This window comes from Lonchura striata, chromosome 8, assembly GCF_050655825.1.
Source record: "Lonchura striata isolate lonStrDom1 chromosome 8, ASM5065582v1, whole genome shotgun sequence".
Classification (NCBI taxonomy): domain Eukaryota; kingdom Metazoa; phylum Chordata; class Aves; order Passeriformes; family Estrildidae; genus Lonchura; species Lonchura striata.
Genome location: NC_140710.1, coordinates 23,564,176 through 23,582,027, shown reverse-complemented (window position 1 = coordinate 23,582,027; position 17,852 = coordinate 23,564,176). Strand labels below are relative to the sequence as shown.

The 17,852-nt window shown below is 37.0% G+C and overlaps 1 protein-coding gene across 1 annotated transcript in view; it reads left to right on the top strand.

Annotated features, from left to right (window-relative positions):
- CDC73 (cell division cycle 73) overlaps positions 1-17,852 on the top strand; it is a 102,604-nt gene that overhangs the window by 8,110 nt on the left and 76,642 nt on the right. The window contains exons 6-9 of the mRNA XM_021525071.3: positions 201-289; positions 1,631-1,847; positions 11,859-11,957; positions 13,191-13,269. Coding sequence (XP_021380746.1) covers positions 201-289; positions 1,631-1,847; positions 11,859-11,957; positions 13,191-13,269 — 484 coding nt within the window. The remainder of the gene's footprint in view (positions 1-200; positions 290-1,630; positions 1,848-11,858; positions 11,958-13,190; positions 13,270-17,852) is intronic.

Sequence of the window (17,852 nt, the reverse complement as noted above, 5' to 3'; positions counted from 1 at the left end):
GGGTTGGACTTGAAGAATTGTGGTACATGAGGAGACTTCCAATAGCTCTGCACTTCATAATAATGCCCAGATCAAAAATCATTGGAAATAAAGATTGTCCTTACAAACATGAAGAAAATACTTCTGAATAGCTTTAATTCTAGTTGTATTTATATTTGACAAGAGAATGCCCAAGAATTTAAACGTGACTGTTCTTTCAGGATGAAGAGTGCGTGCGCCTCGACAAGGAGCGCTTGGCAGCTCGGCTGGAAGGGCACAAAGAGGGCATCGTGCAAACGGAGCAGATCAGGTGGGATTGCTTTTCCTTATGCCTAATGCTTAATTACAGGATGGAGAACAGTTCTTGTGCTGTTCAAAGCAGCCAGGTTTACTTCTGTCCAGCAGCTCTCAGTGGAAATTTTCCTCTTTGATACTCTCAGTAATGTTTGAGGAGTCAGACCTTGAAACGCTTATAACAGTGCAGATTTGAGGCATTTATGAAATCCATAATCATAGCTAACCACATGAAAAAGAATGATTTCTTCCTTTATCTCTTATAGGTGTACTTAAAAGCAAACTATAAGAAAGAATAATCTGATTGTGGCATGGTTAGAAAGCGTAATAAAAAAAAAATTAAAGTATGTGTGATTTTGTATAAACTAATAATTTGGATGCTACCTTGAGCATAGCATTACAACTTTGCAATGCTGCAGTGAAGATTAGTATGTGTTGTTTGAATTAGTTTGTATTCTCTAGTTACCAGTTCTTTTTATGCTGAATGTAAACAACTACCCCTTTAAAAAAAGTATGAATATTTACAGGTGATGAGTTTCAACTCTATGCTTAACCCTGCTGTGCACCAAGTAGCAACACAAAGTTCCCTTCCCCATAACATAATTACAAGGAGAAGGCTTCACAGCCAGTACTTATATTAATTTTTTCATGTATTCTCAAAGAAAAAACAAGCCTATGTAGTAGTAGATTTGGTATGGACAGTTAGTGTTGTGCAATTCAGTCTTTATCTTTTTTTCTTCAGCTCACCTGCAAGAGTAGGGCTCACTGACATTCCAATGCTGTGTTTACAATTAAAAACAAACACATAGAGGTGTTGCACTCTTGGACTTGAGTGAGTTCTCTCAAACCCAGATTAATTTGGACAAGGTTACCATCATCTGTTGTTTGCTGACCTGCACAGTCTGAGAAGGTACCACCTCTTCCAAGGGACCAAGTCCACATAACTGCATCTCAGCCAAGGTTTAGGGTAATGCTTTGAAAGCCTCAGAGCAGCCAGGGGTTGGTTGGCAAAATTGTAATCCACTAAAAATAACAGGGAACTGAAATTTGGATGTTATAAACGAAGGTGTTAGTCCTGATGCTTTACATTTTGATTCTTTAGTTTTGTTTGGTATAGTTGGGATTTTTGGATGGTCTTCATGTCAGTACTGTGAGTCTTTTGTCTCAAATTGGATTCACATGCCCAAAACAGCAATGCCAAGCCTAAATAATATTTCAGTGTATATATAAGGTGACTGTTTTGTGGTTTATAGCACAGCTTTAAACTTTGGCAGGATAAAGTAACTAATTCACAAATTCTTTCAGAAGAATTGTTTGTGCAATGATTCTGTCTCTGCTGTTACTTTTGCTCATTTAGGTCCTTGTCTGAAGCTATGTCAGTGGAAAAAATTGCTGCTATCAAAGCCAAAATCATGGCAAAGAAAAGATCCACTATCAAAACTGATCTGGATGATGACATAACTGCTCTTAAACAGAGAAGTTTTGTTGATGCTGAAGTGGATGTAACTAGAGATATTGTCAGCAGGGAGAGAGTATGGAGGACAAGAACTACAATCTTACAAAGCACAGGCAAGGTAATGCTCTGGATACAAAGCTGAGTTTTATGATCCCTATGACAAACTGCAGTTTTATTTTCTGTATATAATTTGTTAATCAGAGATGTCAGGGGGATTATGCTCACTGTTCATGTAAAGGTGGGCTTGCAGGACTGGTTGGCGTAGTGGCAGAAGAGTTTGTCCTTATGTTACAGTAAATCTAAATTGTAGCATTTAAAAGATAGTAAGTAATCACCTAATTCCTCTTAACCAAAGCTGCCTTGGGCCCTGCAGTGGGGAGGGCTCCATGAGTGGCTTGAAAACAGACCAAAGTGGGTAGTAATTGATAGAAAGAACAATGCAGGTACATTAAAAGCCCAGAGGCCTCTATGTTGTGGAAAACACCAAAGAAGTAAGGAGGAAAAATGCTGCAATGAACAAAACCAGAAAATGTTACCATGAAGAGGTCACTTGATGCTACTTTGGACTGCACTTGGTTGTGTGCTATGCTGAACATGGTTGCAAGCACAGCTGACAGCTTGCTCTCTTTGGACAGTGAAGCTTTATTTATTGCAGAGCTGCTTGGCACTAAATTTCTCAAGGAAGCAGTAAATCAATTTCTAAAAGATTTCAAGGGTCTGTTTTTGTGAGATTATTGTCAAACTGCATCCTTTGCCTTCTCTATTTATTTTAAGTATTGTCACAGGAAAATAATGTTTAGAAGTAAATTAACTCCCAGTCTTAATTTGTCTTATTTTTTACAGTATTTAACAGTATTTTACCAGTATTTTACATAGCTCTCAACTTCTCAATATTGTCCTAGGGCATTAGTGGTATAATAATTTAATTCATGAATTATGGGGTAATTACTGGGTATGTGGCACATTCCTGTGTGCCACCTACAGAGTGAACGTTGCTTCTTTGAACCTCAGAGATTTGTAGCAGCCTCGCTGCTGAGAGCTGATAAATTGGTAAAAGCTTTGATGTTTTAGTCATTGGGAATGTTTCTACTGAAAGAATCTGCATAGCTCTTCTTCCTTTTGTGAATCATTCATGGCATTCCTATCTCTACTTATCTTCCAAGTGAAATTGCAAAGATAGTAGGGAAGAGATGAATATTTTTGTTGTAGTATCCCTGTAGTAACAGTGAGATGAAGTAGTGACTTTAAGCAAAACATGACATGGGTAGAAAGACAAGAAACAAGATGTGAAGTGTGTTCTTGGACTCTAGCATGCAGTTACTTTGAGCAGCCTGATGAGTGTATGGGCATAACAGCAAATCTTCTATTTCAGTTTGTGCAGGGTTGCAGGAACATTCTTGATAGCTTGGACAGCAATCACCGAGTGTTAATGTTTATGTTTTGCAACAAGTAGCAGTGAAAGTAAGTAGATAGAGAAACATCACATGTTACTGAGGGCTGTGATTTATCCCAGAACACTTCAGGTTTTTAATTTGTTCTTTGGTTGGGAGGGCTTTTTGTTGTGTGTTTGGTTTTCATTTTGTTTGTTCTTTCTCTATTTCAAGAGCCTTTGTAAAAACCTTCTTGAAAGTTGTGAAGAAACTCAGGTTGTCTCAGGCAAATAACTTCTTCCCTCCTCCCTTGTTCCTTTTAAGAATTTTGATCAGGGAGGCATGATACTGCTCTGCAAATGGTGTTTTGACTCTTCTATATGATACTTGAATTGCTGATGTGCCTGATAATTCTTTTTATTGTAAATTTTCACTATCTGCTTGGTATGGGCTTATCTGCAGTCTCTTGAATCCTCCTGGAGTATTTAAAACCAAAATTGAGTTCAGCAGTGCGTGCCTTTTTAATATCTGAATTCATTTGGAACTCCTGGGTGAATGGTAGCAAACAGTGAGCACTCCTAAATGTAAATTCTTTTTTCTTTGCAAAAAATGCTTCAAGGCTGCTTCTGAGGTTCTTCTTCACAGAGAAACACTCCTGTGTGTATAAGTTTTCCCAGTGTTCTCTGTAATAAACTAAGATGCAGAAACAGCTTAAGATGAAAAAAGTGCACAAAAGTAAAAGGCCACAGTAAAAAAAGTAGGCCACAGGTAAAAAAAAAAAAAAATCTCTTGACCTTTTCAGCTTACTGACAGCTTTCCTCTGGTTTGATATGTTTGAAGAAAATATTGATTCCCTCAGCAATATGCTCCTCCAAATTCTTCATAGATGCCTGAAGCATTTCTGAAGCATTTACTGTTTGTCCTTTTGGACACACATCCCAATTCTGAAGTTTGCTTTATAGAACTGTTCCAGGATGTTTAAGTCTCTGGTGATGTAGTCTTCTTTTTTAAAATTTTAAAGAGTTCTCATGATACTTGCATTCTGTCCTTTTACCTGCTGATTTTGTTGCCAGCATCTTCACTGTCACAAATCTCCCCTTGCTGGAAATTACAGTGATACATTTTTTTTTTTCCTGGCTGTGAGTTTTTTTTTTTATTGGTTTATGAGAATGTGTAATTTGAATGCATTGATACTCCTGTTGTAGAAGGTGCTTCAGCAGCTGTGTCATTGCCAGTTTATTTGACCCTTTAGATTTCTGTAATGCATCACACAAGGTCTGTATGACCTCTGTGCTACGCTCTTGATCAGATGTTGCATTAATCCCTGGATGTATTTTTACTGATTTCTGTGAGGTTCCTATTGTTTGTAAAATCAGACATTTCAGCTCACCTGTCCTCTTTTGTTTTTAACATTTCTACGTTTGCATTTATCTGCTTGCTTATTATGTTTTGCTTAAAAAATTGTGTTGAGTTTTCTGTATGATTATTATACAGTTCTACGTCCTTTGGAAAGTCAGTGTTTCATTTAATTCCTAATAGACTAGTAGATGAGTCACACTGCTCTCTCTGTTCTAAATATTTGTTGGCTTTCCCCAAGTCTGTAGTGTAGTCTTCTAGATTTTTATCCATAATGTGACATTTTTATATGATTGCTTTTCAGAACCAAATTGCATCTGTTTAGTATAAGGATTTTTTTTTCCCCTTTCTCATAGTAGCTTAATTTTAGAACTCTTTAACAGTATATATTGTTTAAAGGAATTTAATTTCAGGAAGAGCTGTGAATCCATACATAGACAATTTATCCTAAGTGTTTAAAATTTTAAGTTTTGCATCAGTGTTCTGCACAGGTTTCAGTTGTGTGCGTGTTTTTAGATAAATGGGAGGCTGTTTTGTAAAATAAACCATGGAACACCTAGAAAAAGCCCTATGTTTCTACTGAAATTGATGCTTTCCTTTCACATCCTTCCTCTAGCTTACTTCCTAAAAATCCTTTTGTTTTTATCATCTTCTGTAGCATGCAGCAGCAATCTTTTCTGAAGGAAAAACCTCCTCATTTCATCTCTACTGGAAATGTATTTGGCACTTGAATTTTTCCCATGGGAATAAAGTAGCATTCACAGGTGTATTTGGAGAGTGTGTTTTTGTCTGTGACTGCTGGTGTACTTGATTTATATTTCCTTATTTATTTTTAATCTCCCAGATTGCTCAGAACTATATCTTAGATAAGCAGCAAAGTAACTGGGTGGGCTGTGTTGAACATGCTCTACTCATGTGCAGAGGAGTCTTAAAGCTGGAATCTTGAAAATGCACTAATACTGGCATTGTGAATTTGTCACTTTTGAAGTGAACCAGTGCTCTGATATGAGCAGCTCTGAGCATTTTGGATGTTATTGAAAAGAAAAAAATCTTTCATCCTTTTCTTTGTAGAGTGTAGTAGGTTGACCTGGGATGAATGACAGGTGCCCACCAAGCTGCTTGCCTCCTCAGCAGGATGGCTGGAAGAAAATAAGATACAAAAAAAAAAAGTGTGGGTCAAGATGAAGGCAGTTTATTAAAAATAAGGGATGTGTGGGGAAGCAAAGGAGGACAAAATATGTATTCTCTGCTTCCCATCAGCTGGAAGTCTCTAGGCACTTCCTGGGAAGCTGGACTTGGGTACGTTTAGGAGTTGCTCCAGAAGACAAATACTGTAACAAGAAATGCCTTTCTCCTTCTTGTAGTTTTTACTGCTGAGCAGTAAAAAACTGGAGTCAGCCATCCTGGCTGGCTGTCCTCTCAAGATCCTGCCCAGCCCCAGCTGGCAGGTGAGGAGGCAGCCTTGCTGCTGGGTCAGCACTGGGCTCTTATCAGCACCTCTCTGGCTACCAAGGCACAGTGCAGCACTATCAGGGCACCAGGACAGAATTAACTCTGCCTCAGCCACACCCAGTTCATGGGAAAAATGCTACAGTTTATTGCTAAAACTTTAAATTTTGGCCGGCACTTCAGTTATCTTTTATCACAGTTGCAAGTATATTAGAATTATATGTTCTCAAGTGAACTCTAACCCTCTGTACAAGGAAATAGCATAATCCAGCCTGTCAAAGATACGGGAAGTCTTAAAGGCTATAGCACATAACCTTTCTAAATCTCTTCAGCTGAGAAGCTGAACAATAGCTGCACACTCCTGATGTAGGTGCATTGTCCAGGCAGACACATTTCTACATCTGTCAGCAGCTGGCCCAGCTGCTACTTTGGTGGATTTCTCAGCTTTCAGCATATCTGTAAATATTTTCTCCTCCCTGAGCCTTGTGTAAATCTTTTGAAGACATTGCCAGGCATTATATGACAATGAGTGACCTGTATGGCATCTTAACCTGACTGCCTGCCTGGAGACAGTCCAGGGAACAGCACTGCAGTAGAACCATGTCAGTTGGAGAGGAGAAATTGGCATTTCATACATATTTCTAATGGAGTTAGGTGTGTATCAAGTCTAAGAGTGATGAGATGTGGGCTCTTTCTGCAGGAAACTGTTTATAATGGAAAAACTATTAAGACTTGATATAGGATCAGAGGTAGGTGGAGCTAAGTCTCTGTAGTTTCATAACCTTTACATAATGAAATTGTATCTTTTTGTATGTGTTCCTTTAAGTATATATTACTTAGAAGGTCAAGGTTGAAATGTTGAAGCAATGGTCTGTTTTTTTCTTGCTGTTGCTTCACTGCTGCAGACTGGTGAATTTGGTTCTCTTGTAGTCTGGGTAGTTATACTTTCCCTGCTTAATATATACAAAAAAATGTAATAAAACATTCTAAATTACAGCTTTTTTCATATAAAATTGTTTGTTTTTTTTTTTTTTCTAATAAGGTATGAACTAAACCTGAATAAAAAAATATTTTCCTGCCTCGATCCTTATATTTTTATATCCTCTGTTCTATGGGAAAGACTTAGACTAGGCTATCCAGCACATTTTTGTAAGTTTTGTGTTGAAAGCATAGAAATCTTATCCTGTATAACAAGTAATTTGATTAAATAAACAACAGTGTTTTTTAAGCCTTCATAGATTTTCAGCTTTTATATCTTTACTTATTGCAGCCCTCTTGTAATAGACTAGTTTCCCTAAGAAAAGTTACTTGATGACCAGTGTATTGTTATCCATGATGCAAGATAGTAATACAGAAGGGAATCAAGCTCTAGTTTTTTAATACCTCTTGACTGTGAGTTTTATGTATTAAATTTCATAATTTTCATTTGTATTTCCCCACTGTGCCACCCCCAGTTTCTGAGTATTTTTGTGTGCATGGTGAGAGAAGACTAGAACTGAGTAGGATGGTTGAAGTTTATAGCTGACCTAACTAGAGGGATTGGCATTTTCCTGCTGTGTGGTATTTACCTTGGATGTAACCCACAATTGCAAATTTATCTAACATAGCATCTGAATTATTCCAGAATGTTGTTATTTTGAAGTTTTCTGTATTCTTGTACACCAGTATTGAAGAGCCTAACTGGTTTTTTTTGTGTATGTACCTGATTTTTATGTTGGTCATGATTTTTAGTTTTTTGTTACCACCTGCAAAATTTTATTACCACACTTAGTACTTGCATATTTTATTTTTAAAAATAATATATTTTCTTTATAGGTTTTATCCTTTTCATAGGAACTACTGTATTTGTAGTAAATGTGAGAAATCATGTTTTCAGTTACTTTCAGTTCTCATATTTTTGTCCTGAGGAATCTTGACCATTCTTCCCAGTGAAGTCACCTGTGAGGAGGTTAATACTGCAGTTGTAATTAAAGTTTCAATAATTTAATTAACTGGAAAAAACATTTTGAAGCAAGACTAATAGTCTTTTAATCCCTTTGGACAGCTAAGAGGTCTGAGAGTAAAGTTTTAGTTATTTTAAAAGAATTAAAAAAAAAAAGTTATTTTAAAAGAATTTGATTGTGTGGGCTCTAGGTGGCAGAATCGTCTCACATTTGTGAAGTTCACAGCAGTGAGAGTTTAATAGCAAGCTGAGAAAGGAAAAGTGTGCCAGGCTCAGAGCAGCTGGTGTTCTCATCAGTCCTTCAGGTGGAGCAGGAGGCTGCCTTTGGAGTGGCTGTGCACAAATGTCATGCTACAGCTTGAGTGCCCAAACTCCAATTTATGCAGGACTGGCTTCCTTAGTAAACCTAGACATATTCATTTATTGCTGCTAGGCACTACTGCAAACATTTTGAATGTAGCATTTAAAGGAAAGATGGGCCAGATTTTAATAATAGTATTTCCATTGAGCAATAATAAATCTTGTTTTGTCTATATGTGCCTTGAATTCAACCAAAAAATTTGTAGAATAAAGCATTATGCTTCTTGAAAGAATATTTAGGTCAGCTATAAAGTAATTGCTTAAACACTAACATAAGTATAAAAAAATATGCATCTCCATATGCTGCATTCATAGGAGAACTAATCTAGGATTATGTATGAAGGGGATTGGGATTTTTGAGATTTTATGCTGTACTGTATCTTCAGGCTGTTACCGTGTTGTTGCTGTTTCACACTTCTGAATTAACATTTCAAATTAAATGTTTCAGTTGTCTTTCATATAATATTCTTGCTATAAAAATTTAGTGAAGATAACATAGAACAAGTTAAAATTGTACCTTTATACTGAACACATAGTCCACAAATATACAGGGAGCATAGTCCACATCTCTACAGACTGCAAATATACTCACAGCTATGTTTTCAGTTCAGCTTTAAAAATCCACTTTTTGAGTGGAACACAAACTTTTTGTGAAAGGAGTGTCTGATTTTTATTTTTCCCTCCAACAGTTAATAACAAATACAATATTTATCAGCTGTTTTTATAGACTCCCTAATCTGAAGCTTGACAAAATCATGCGCTCCTATTTGTTTAGCAACATAAATTCCAGTAGTGTAATGTGAATTTCTTAAACTAGTGTTGTCCTGAAAGCAGGATCACAAATGCCTATTTATTCAGGTGGTTAATCTACAATCTCCTGTGTGGCAGTGTGCTTGTGGTGTGCTCCAGAATGGCTTGTCTAGCTCCAAAGTGTGCAGAGAGCAGCTTGAGGGGTACTGTGAATCTCTGCAGTTGGGAGTTACAAGAACAGGGAGGAGAGAAAGTCAACCTCAAACTTGGTGAGCAGTTTGCAAATTGAAGATAAATATTCTGAAGGCATAGGAGAATGATGCCTTAAATGATTTGTTACTTTTTGATTTGAATTTAAGATTTAGATATATGCTTTAATTTTAGATGTGCAAAATATTATCTTTTAAATATACAGTTTATCACTTCATGTTCCTTAGGAGCAGTGTTTTTAATTTCTGCTGTGCTTTTATGAGGCCCTCTCACTGCTGTTTTCATTTTTCTTGTCATGCCATATATAGGAATTACTGAAAATGTGTGATAGGAATATTGCCTTTTTGGCACAGCATCATGCCTTTCATCATGCCAATGGCTGTAAAGGATTTAGCAGTATGTCTCAGCATATCAAGCAAATGTGTAAGGAAATGTAGTTGGGGCTCAGTTCTTCCTTTTCCAGCCCTACTCTAAGTCTGGACAATGTTTACAGCGTTCTGCAGCTCTTGATTTTCCTGGGATGCATGTCCAAGAAATCCTTACTGTCAGTTCAAATAAGAGTTTTTTTTAAATGTATGTGTTTTTCCCTAGGCTCCTCTTTCTCTGCAGTGAAACACCAGAGTGTAAATCTGATTAAAAATTGGTTACAGCTTAGCTATAGGAAAGTTTTGAAGCACTGTAAGCCATATTGTTTAACAAGGTATATACTTCTAGTTTTACATGTTAGATTTAAGGTTTTGTTTTTGTCAGATGATTGAGATAAAGTATACTTCAATTATTTTTTCCTCTACGATTGTTTTCAATGAAGCTGAAACCAATGTTTATCCTTGATGATCTCTATTAGAAAAATATTCATTTATTTTTGCTAGCATGATAAAGCTGCTATATAATGACTAGAAGAGTTGGTTAATGAGAGTTAGGGCTATGGTGGGCTACAGAAGTTAAAGACAGCAATTTTTTAGAATAAACTGATATATTGTGATGGAAGTATTTTTATTACAGAATAAATTTAGTTAGTGATATGACTTCATTAAGCCTTCTTCATCAGAGCAGTCTGATCTGACTAGCCTTGGAATTTCTCCACAAACATCCTGGCATTAAATCATCACCAGTGATAGTAATTTGGTTTGGTGTATATTAGTCACTGTGTTGGCAGGGGATTGAGCATCTGTGCAGAGAAACAAATATTTTGATGTTTGGGGTTTTTTTTCCCATCTTCTTTTCTGCTCTGTCCCTCAGACCAGAAGTTTTTGGTAGTAGAAATGCTGCACTTGATTATTAAGTTTAACTAAATCTGGGGCAGAAGCTAATGGATATTCATATTCTGATCTCTGAAGGGATGAACAATGAGAACTTGGCAGTCTTCAGCTCTACAGGGCTTTACAAATGAGCAGGTACATGCAGTGGACTTCCTGCTCAATCATTTTTCTGTCACAGTAATATAATCCCATATCCCTGACCAAGCCAGTGACCAGTAAGGAGATGATGTTAGTTTGAGTGCTTGTTAAAACACTGCTGGTTTTCTCCCCTTCCAAACAGCCATTAGTTGTGGCCCTGGGGGACTTGCATTTTCATGTTGTGGAAAAAAGACATCAGCAAGAACACTTCGGATTCCATGCTTGTTAGTGGCTTGTTTTCAGCAGATGGGAGAAACAACCTTGTGGGATTTTTTACCTGAGTTTGGCCCAGGATGTGCAATTTAAGGCTATTAAAGTCCCATGTGTTTAAAGAGCTTGGAAAAACTCATCATTTGAAGTTCCAACTCCCTTTAAGACTATATTAACTGTAGGTTTTATGAATAAAATATGGACGTCAATGTTGGTTGTAACTTCCTTCTGACGGGGAGATTTGGCTTCTGCATGGCCAATCACTCTTAAAACATTGCTCCTGCTGTTAATTAGTTCCTCCTTGTGAGTTTCAGAAGACGGAATAGCCTTGTTTCTTAGAGACAGTGTGTGATAAAACACAGCAATAACAAGAATTTTGATTGATATGATGCCCAGGCCACAGTTTGGGAGAAATCTGAATTTCCAGTAAAAGCTTGTAGTTTAGACTTTGAGTATCCATTTGTAATTGATATGTGCATGGCTTGCAGCTCTTGCAAATTTTTTTTTTCTTCCCCCTGGGATTTTTCTGACTGAAAAGAATTTTAAATACAGTTTTGTGTGAGTTCTTTCAGACTTTGTCAAAAGAATTGGGTCTGCTCAGGGGATGGCTTTACCTTTATAAGTGGTTTCTGGTGGTTTTCCAGTTCCTGCCCTTGGTGGCTTGCAGTGGATTGACAAGATGTTCACTGAGGTCAAGTGAGCAGGCTCAGGGAAGCTTTGCAGTATAACTAAGTGATTTCTACAGAATTCACCCCAGAAGTCTTTGTTTTGTAATTAATGTGTTAGTTTCATGATACCAGTGGTGTTAACACCACTTCAGTTTTAACATATAATACTCTGGAAGAGTGTTAAGAGGAGTTTGGTTTACCTTGTTGTGTAATGAAGCCAGTTAGATTTAGCAGGTGTGTGCCTTAAAACCTTGTTAATGTTTGGAAAAGGGGTTAGAAATCAGCTATTTAGAAAATTGGTGCACAGTTTGGTTTTCAGTGACATGTAAGTTAACCAAGTGGTGTCTTCACCTGGGTGATTGTTATGTGAAATGAAGGTGGTCAGTAAGGTTCACAGGTACCTGATATCTTTTGCAGAACTTTGCCAAGAATATTTTTGCAATTCTTCAATCAGTTAAAGCCAGAGAAGAAGGCCGAGCACCTGAGCAAAGACCTGCACCGAACACAGCACCAACGGTAAGAGCAGTGTTTGGCTGAACACGAGGGCTGGGACACCAAAAGTGTCTTTTCACTATTACATACACAATTTGTTTTTGTTTACTTCCAAAAAATGCATCTTTTTCAAGCATAACTTCGCAGCTATTCTTTAACTTAAGTTACATTTACTGGTATTTAAAGAGTTGAATATATTAGTTTAATTAGTTCAATATGCTCTTGTTACTGAGAGATTAATCTGCTAGTGCCAGCTTCTGCATCTATCAAGCATTAGCCACATGCTGCATCTATTTGCAAAAAGTGTATTCGATGAGAGTGCTGCCATTTCAAATGAAATGTTTTGCTGCTTTTCTGACAGATAGGGTAGCAAATGTTTAAGAATCTGGAGCATGACTCATGAGTGGGAACAGCTCGAACCAGCTTTCTTTTGCCTGTAACAAATCAGGACAGACTTAGAGCTGTATTGTTTACTTCTATCCAGGTATTAGACAGGATTTGTTTAGAATTGTGGTGTTTACTATTGTGTTCTATTAAACCTAATATATCTCTGAACATGGTGGTAGTGTGCTCTGAAAGCTGTTTAATTGTACTGTGTTTTGTTTTGTTAAATGCTGCTACTGCATTTAACAAAGAACTAAATTTAAATAGCAAGATGAATTCCAACATGTAAATATTTGCTTTGTGTCGTATTTCTTAAATTATGCATGGCATTATTCAAATGTCCCACTCAGAATAAGTGTGAATACATAACTAAGCCATCCACAAAAAGGATTGAATTGATATGGAGTGTGCCTCTAGATTGGTGCTTTTTAGAAACTTTTTTTCCAGAATGCCTTTTTTTCTCCTCAAAATTTGTTTTTGTTTATTTAGCAAAATTTTATCTTAATCAGGCTAACAAGGGAAATTTTGTGTGGCTGAAGCTGTAATCATGAATTGTCAGTTAATGTTTTTTTTTTCCTTGCTAAATCTTTAAGTATGACAAAAACTCAGTAGAGATTTTTAATAATGTAGTTTGTTACTGTGTTACTTTAGTTTTGCCTCAGGTTATTCTTTTTGCATTCAGTACTAAACTGTTTCTATAAGACCATAAGTGGATACTGAATGGAAACATCAGAAGTTTTCCAATGCATTGAAACTACTACAAAAATGAACTAGTTTTATACTATTGAGTAGCTCTAAGTAACTCTTCATGAAATTCAAAAACCATTAAATACCTTTTAGTATGTTTTACAAATGTTATTTAACCTGTTTTAGGATCCCACTTTACGGAATAAGCAACCTATTCCAGCTGCCTACAACAGATATGATCAGGAAAGATTTAAAGGCAAAGAGGGTAAGTTGATTGCAAAGCTTTTTTCTAAAGGAAAAAAAATTGAGAACCCAAATTGACAAGTCATCAGGTTCATATTAGGGGATTTTTCTCTGCTATTATTTCACAAACCTATGAAAAGACAAACAAAGAGCTGTAACTATGCCTCAAGATAGCTTTCCAAGTAATGAAATCCAAAAGTATTATTTTGTAGAAATTATTTCTACCTCTTAGGAAGCAAACTGAAAGCTTAAAACCAGAACTTCTTGGGGGAAAAAAATGTTTGGGGAATGTCCTGTACAAATAATAAAAAATCACAAGTGCAAGGATAACTGTCAGGTGCATGACATGTAATAGATTCCCTCTCCTCAAACAATCACAGTTGCTCTAAAAGTTGCCTCCAGTTATTCCAAGTAAATATTATCTAGTTATGTCTGTTTAAAATAAAAAACAAACTCAGAACAGCAGTGCAAAACATAAGCACCATTCTGGAGAGGAGATAAAAACAGTCTACAATATTGAAGAATTCTCACAAGTTTTAAAAGATGGTGGCCGTTGAACTTGAGTGATGATTTGTCTTTCTAGTGCAATTTTTCTCCTGTCCCCATTGCTTTTTTTAATCTTGTTTTTAACACAAGTTCAGTTACTTCACTTTTATGTCTTGCTGTGGTTTTATTTTGCAATCTTGTGTTTGTTGTGCTTGGATGGTTTTGTGCTTCTTGCGGAAGGTCATGCAAATTTTGTTACATTTCTGAATTGCCTCTTCCTCCTCTGTGATTCTGAGAATGTGGTGTTGGGGTTTCACTTGGTGCTCAAATGGGATTGACTGGACTGCAGCAATTGTTCCAGTTGGAAGATTTTTTTGTAATGTGGTCATATTCTACCTGCCTAACTCACTGTCACACTCCATTCTAGAGTGTGTTTTTCTTCCTTAACTTTCTGGTTACTTACATTTGGTGTAGTCACACAAAGTTAATTTTGTATTTCAGGTTTCTAGGGATATTTAAAGAAATACATAGGTTAAGAATACCAAGTTAGCTAAGTGTGGGCTAGCACTGGAAATGAAAATGAGGTGTTGGAAAGAAGGTATTTTAAACATGAGGTTGACTTCTGAAAGGTATTGGTACTTTACTTACAGAAGTTACACAGAATGAGTAGTTTTACATCTGGATTTCTTAGGAGAGGACCTGCAGACCTTTGGCTTCAAATTAACTTCAGAAAATAGCGAAGATCTCATTTACTTCTAGGGTATTCTATTGTAAAACTATTAACTTTTAAATTGTAGTCTAACTGGAACTCTGAGTACAGGTTTTTTTTTCCTGTAATAATTAGGCATTAATGTGCTGATAATGTAATTTGCTTAAAACTGAACATTGCACATCACTTGTAGCTCTGTCACATGTGAACTCATTCCTTATGGGATTTTTAATTTAGTTGCCCTCAAAGCTGTGGCTCCCAAATATTTAGTGTAGAAGGGAGACTACAAGCAGAAATACTCATTTATAAAAATAAGGCTTTTTTTTTTCATTAAACTCTAGTTTTTTTACATAAAGTCTAGTAAGAACTTGGAATCACATTTTTTTCTGGAGAGGTTGCAGTATTGGGACTTTGGGGAAAGAATTCTGAAGGAAAAGAAAGATAATTAAGTTCAAAGGATAATAACTTGGAGTCTTTATGCCATTGTATCCACATTTATTTAGTAACGGTGGATAACACAGAGGATAAAGCTGAATCCTACAGATTTGTGCCATTCTGAAGGGTTTCCACACCTTGCCCTCTATGACTGCTTGTGGCTGGCTACAGACTGTGGAAGGCAGGATGGTGTGGTGCTTGTAACAATGGACACGATGTTGGGTTTGGCAAAAGATTGAAACAAAGCCAAAAGTCAATGTCTCCAGGCTTTTTTCTTTGTATTTGCTCTTTCCTCAGAGGTATTGAAATCCTAGGAAGGATTCACAGTAGTCCTCTTCTAGTTACAGCAGGATTGTGGCATATTGCCTATATTCAGTTTTGTATGCTACTACAGTATTTAAAGTTTAGGCAGCAAAGAGGTGAACTGTTTTTCTTTGAATATTTGTAGGCTTTAATAGAGAGTTTTTCCATTCGCTGTCTTGTCCTTAGTATAAGAAATTCAAAACTTGTAGAGCTAAGGGTAAATTTAGGCATTTTAACATGCATTAAGTAAACTGTTGAGTTGCAGCCAAATTTCTCTGCTTCTTGTGGTGGATTCATTATTTCTTCTGCAATATATCAGGATGCCTCTCTGGTAGACTAACTTAAAATTTTTATGCCAGATGGGACAGGCTTTGCTGCTAGAGTGGTTTAATAGTGTGAGGGGGTGGTAACTGTGCTGTTCTTGAAGAGCAAACAGCGAGTTCCAGGTGCATTCAGTGGAACTGCTCAGCAGCCCAGGGGCAGGGCTTGGTCACCTTTTGTCCAGCAGGGGTCTTGTTCCTGCAGCTTTGGTCAGGCAGGACAGAGAAACCTTTCCTTTGACATTCTCCTAGTTCTGTGATGCATTAGACTGTTGTTTGCAGTAGGAATTGCATATCCTGGGTATTTCCACATGGAAAGTGGAAGAACACGTTGTTTGGCAGTGCACCCATCCTGCCCAACTGCTCAAGGAGGTGAACTGCTTGCAATCACTTTCCTTGGGTGCTGTTTCTCTGCTGTGGCTTTGGTTTCTTCCATGCTGGCAGTTAGTGATGGTATCTTCTCTTCAACAGCATAGAGCTCCATCCTGTGCTAAACTTCCTCTGCTTTTACCTTGCCAGTCCTGTTCCTTTCCTTTATATTACTAACTTGAGTGGAGTTTTTGCATTTTATTAATGTGCACCTTTGCAACTGGAGAAATCTTTTCAAACTGCAGTTTTTCAGACCTTCTTGAGCAACATAATTTAAAAATCTTGTTCAGCATTTAAAAATCCTGTGCTCAAATGCCATCTGATGCTTTAGGAGCTTAATTTGTGACCTCTCCTGTGTGCCGTAGTGTTTGATATTTAAATATGGATTATTGGTACATATGTTTTAGATGCTATAATGTCTTTTCCCCACATTTTCTTGGGTGGCTTTATCTCAGAAGATTTTTTTCACGTGCTTGTTTATTTTACAATTTCAAAGTGTGCAGTAGTGATGGAATGGTAGTCTTGAAGATATAACATTGTTGTGACCTGTGGAGTGCACCTCTCAGTATGGATGGCAAAGTCAAGTTTCCCTGTGCTGCTCCAAGGTCTTTAAGGCTTATTCCAGGAGTGTTCCTGTTGTTCTCCAAGTGTAAAGATAGTAGCAGCCAATTGTTACTACTCCCCCAAAACAAAACAAAAAACCCCCAAAACTTCCAGTGATATTCAGTCCTACTTGGGGTAAATCAGAGTCCTGCTGTGTGATTTCACTGCAATGGTGAAAAGGATATTCTTGACTGTGTTCAAATGTTTTTATCAGGAAAGTTTGCTGTTGACTTCCTGCTATTGTCATCTTATATTTTATTTATAACTTTACTGGATTTTCAGACACAATTGCCATTTTTCAGAAGTTTGTCAGTCCGAAGTGCTAAGCCCACGGAACAGAGGACTGTGAAGTTACTGTATTTGAGGTGACTCTGGACAATAACATTTTGTTTCTCTCTTGTATACATTGTTAAGAAAGTTTCTTTATAAAGCATTTCTCATAAGTTATTTTGTTTTAAATTGTGTGATATCCTTTTACACGGGGAGAGTAGAATTGGTAGCAGGAGATAAAACGTTCTGAAGTTTTACTGGTCAGACTCAGTTTGACTGGTTAAACTTCAATTTATTGTATTCACTTTAAGATTTATATGATTCTTTTTTTTTCCCTAACAGAGAGTATGTGCAGGAGGTGCACATTAGGAAAAAGAATGTGGTCTATCTGTATTTTCTGGCTTGGTGTGACCAACTAGTTTAAAAACTTTCAGGACTGACATTCACTTCTGTGCTGGAAAATACACATAAATTGCTTTTACAATACACATAAATTGCTGTGAGAAACTTAAGTTGTTGGTGTTAATTACTGGTAAGATTATTACAGAACTGTTATATATGAACTGTACAGAGAATTTGTAAAGTAATTAGTGTAACTTGGAAATTTAGGTGTGACACTTACTTGTTAGGATACAGTACTGTAAAGGAGTGTTCAGTAAACTCTCATGCAGAGTGACATTTGGTGTCAGGGATTAAATTACTGGGGCTGGGAAGTGGGGTGGTGGATCATTTCCAGGCAGTATGCAGAGTGTTGCTATCTGGGGCTTCAAGAGTATACAGCTGAAAAAAGTCATTATTCAGTCTTATTCATCCACAGTTCAAACCAAGGCTTTAACTTGAGCTTTTCAGTGTCTGAGACATGCTGCTTCCTATTTCCCTTGACTTCCTTCCAGAAATTCAGGTTAATTTGAGTATTTTCCAAGCTTTTATTCTTTTGGTCATGTATAGGAGCTCAAGTTTGTATCTGGATTGGATGACTGGAGCTGCAGAAAGTGCAGAATCAAAGTGCAGGGTGACCTAAATGGATGTGGAGCAGTGGCTTTAAGCGAATGCAAGGCACCCTGAACATTAACACTTAAATGCAAGGAAACAGAGCATGCACCCAAATGC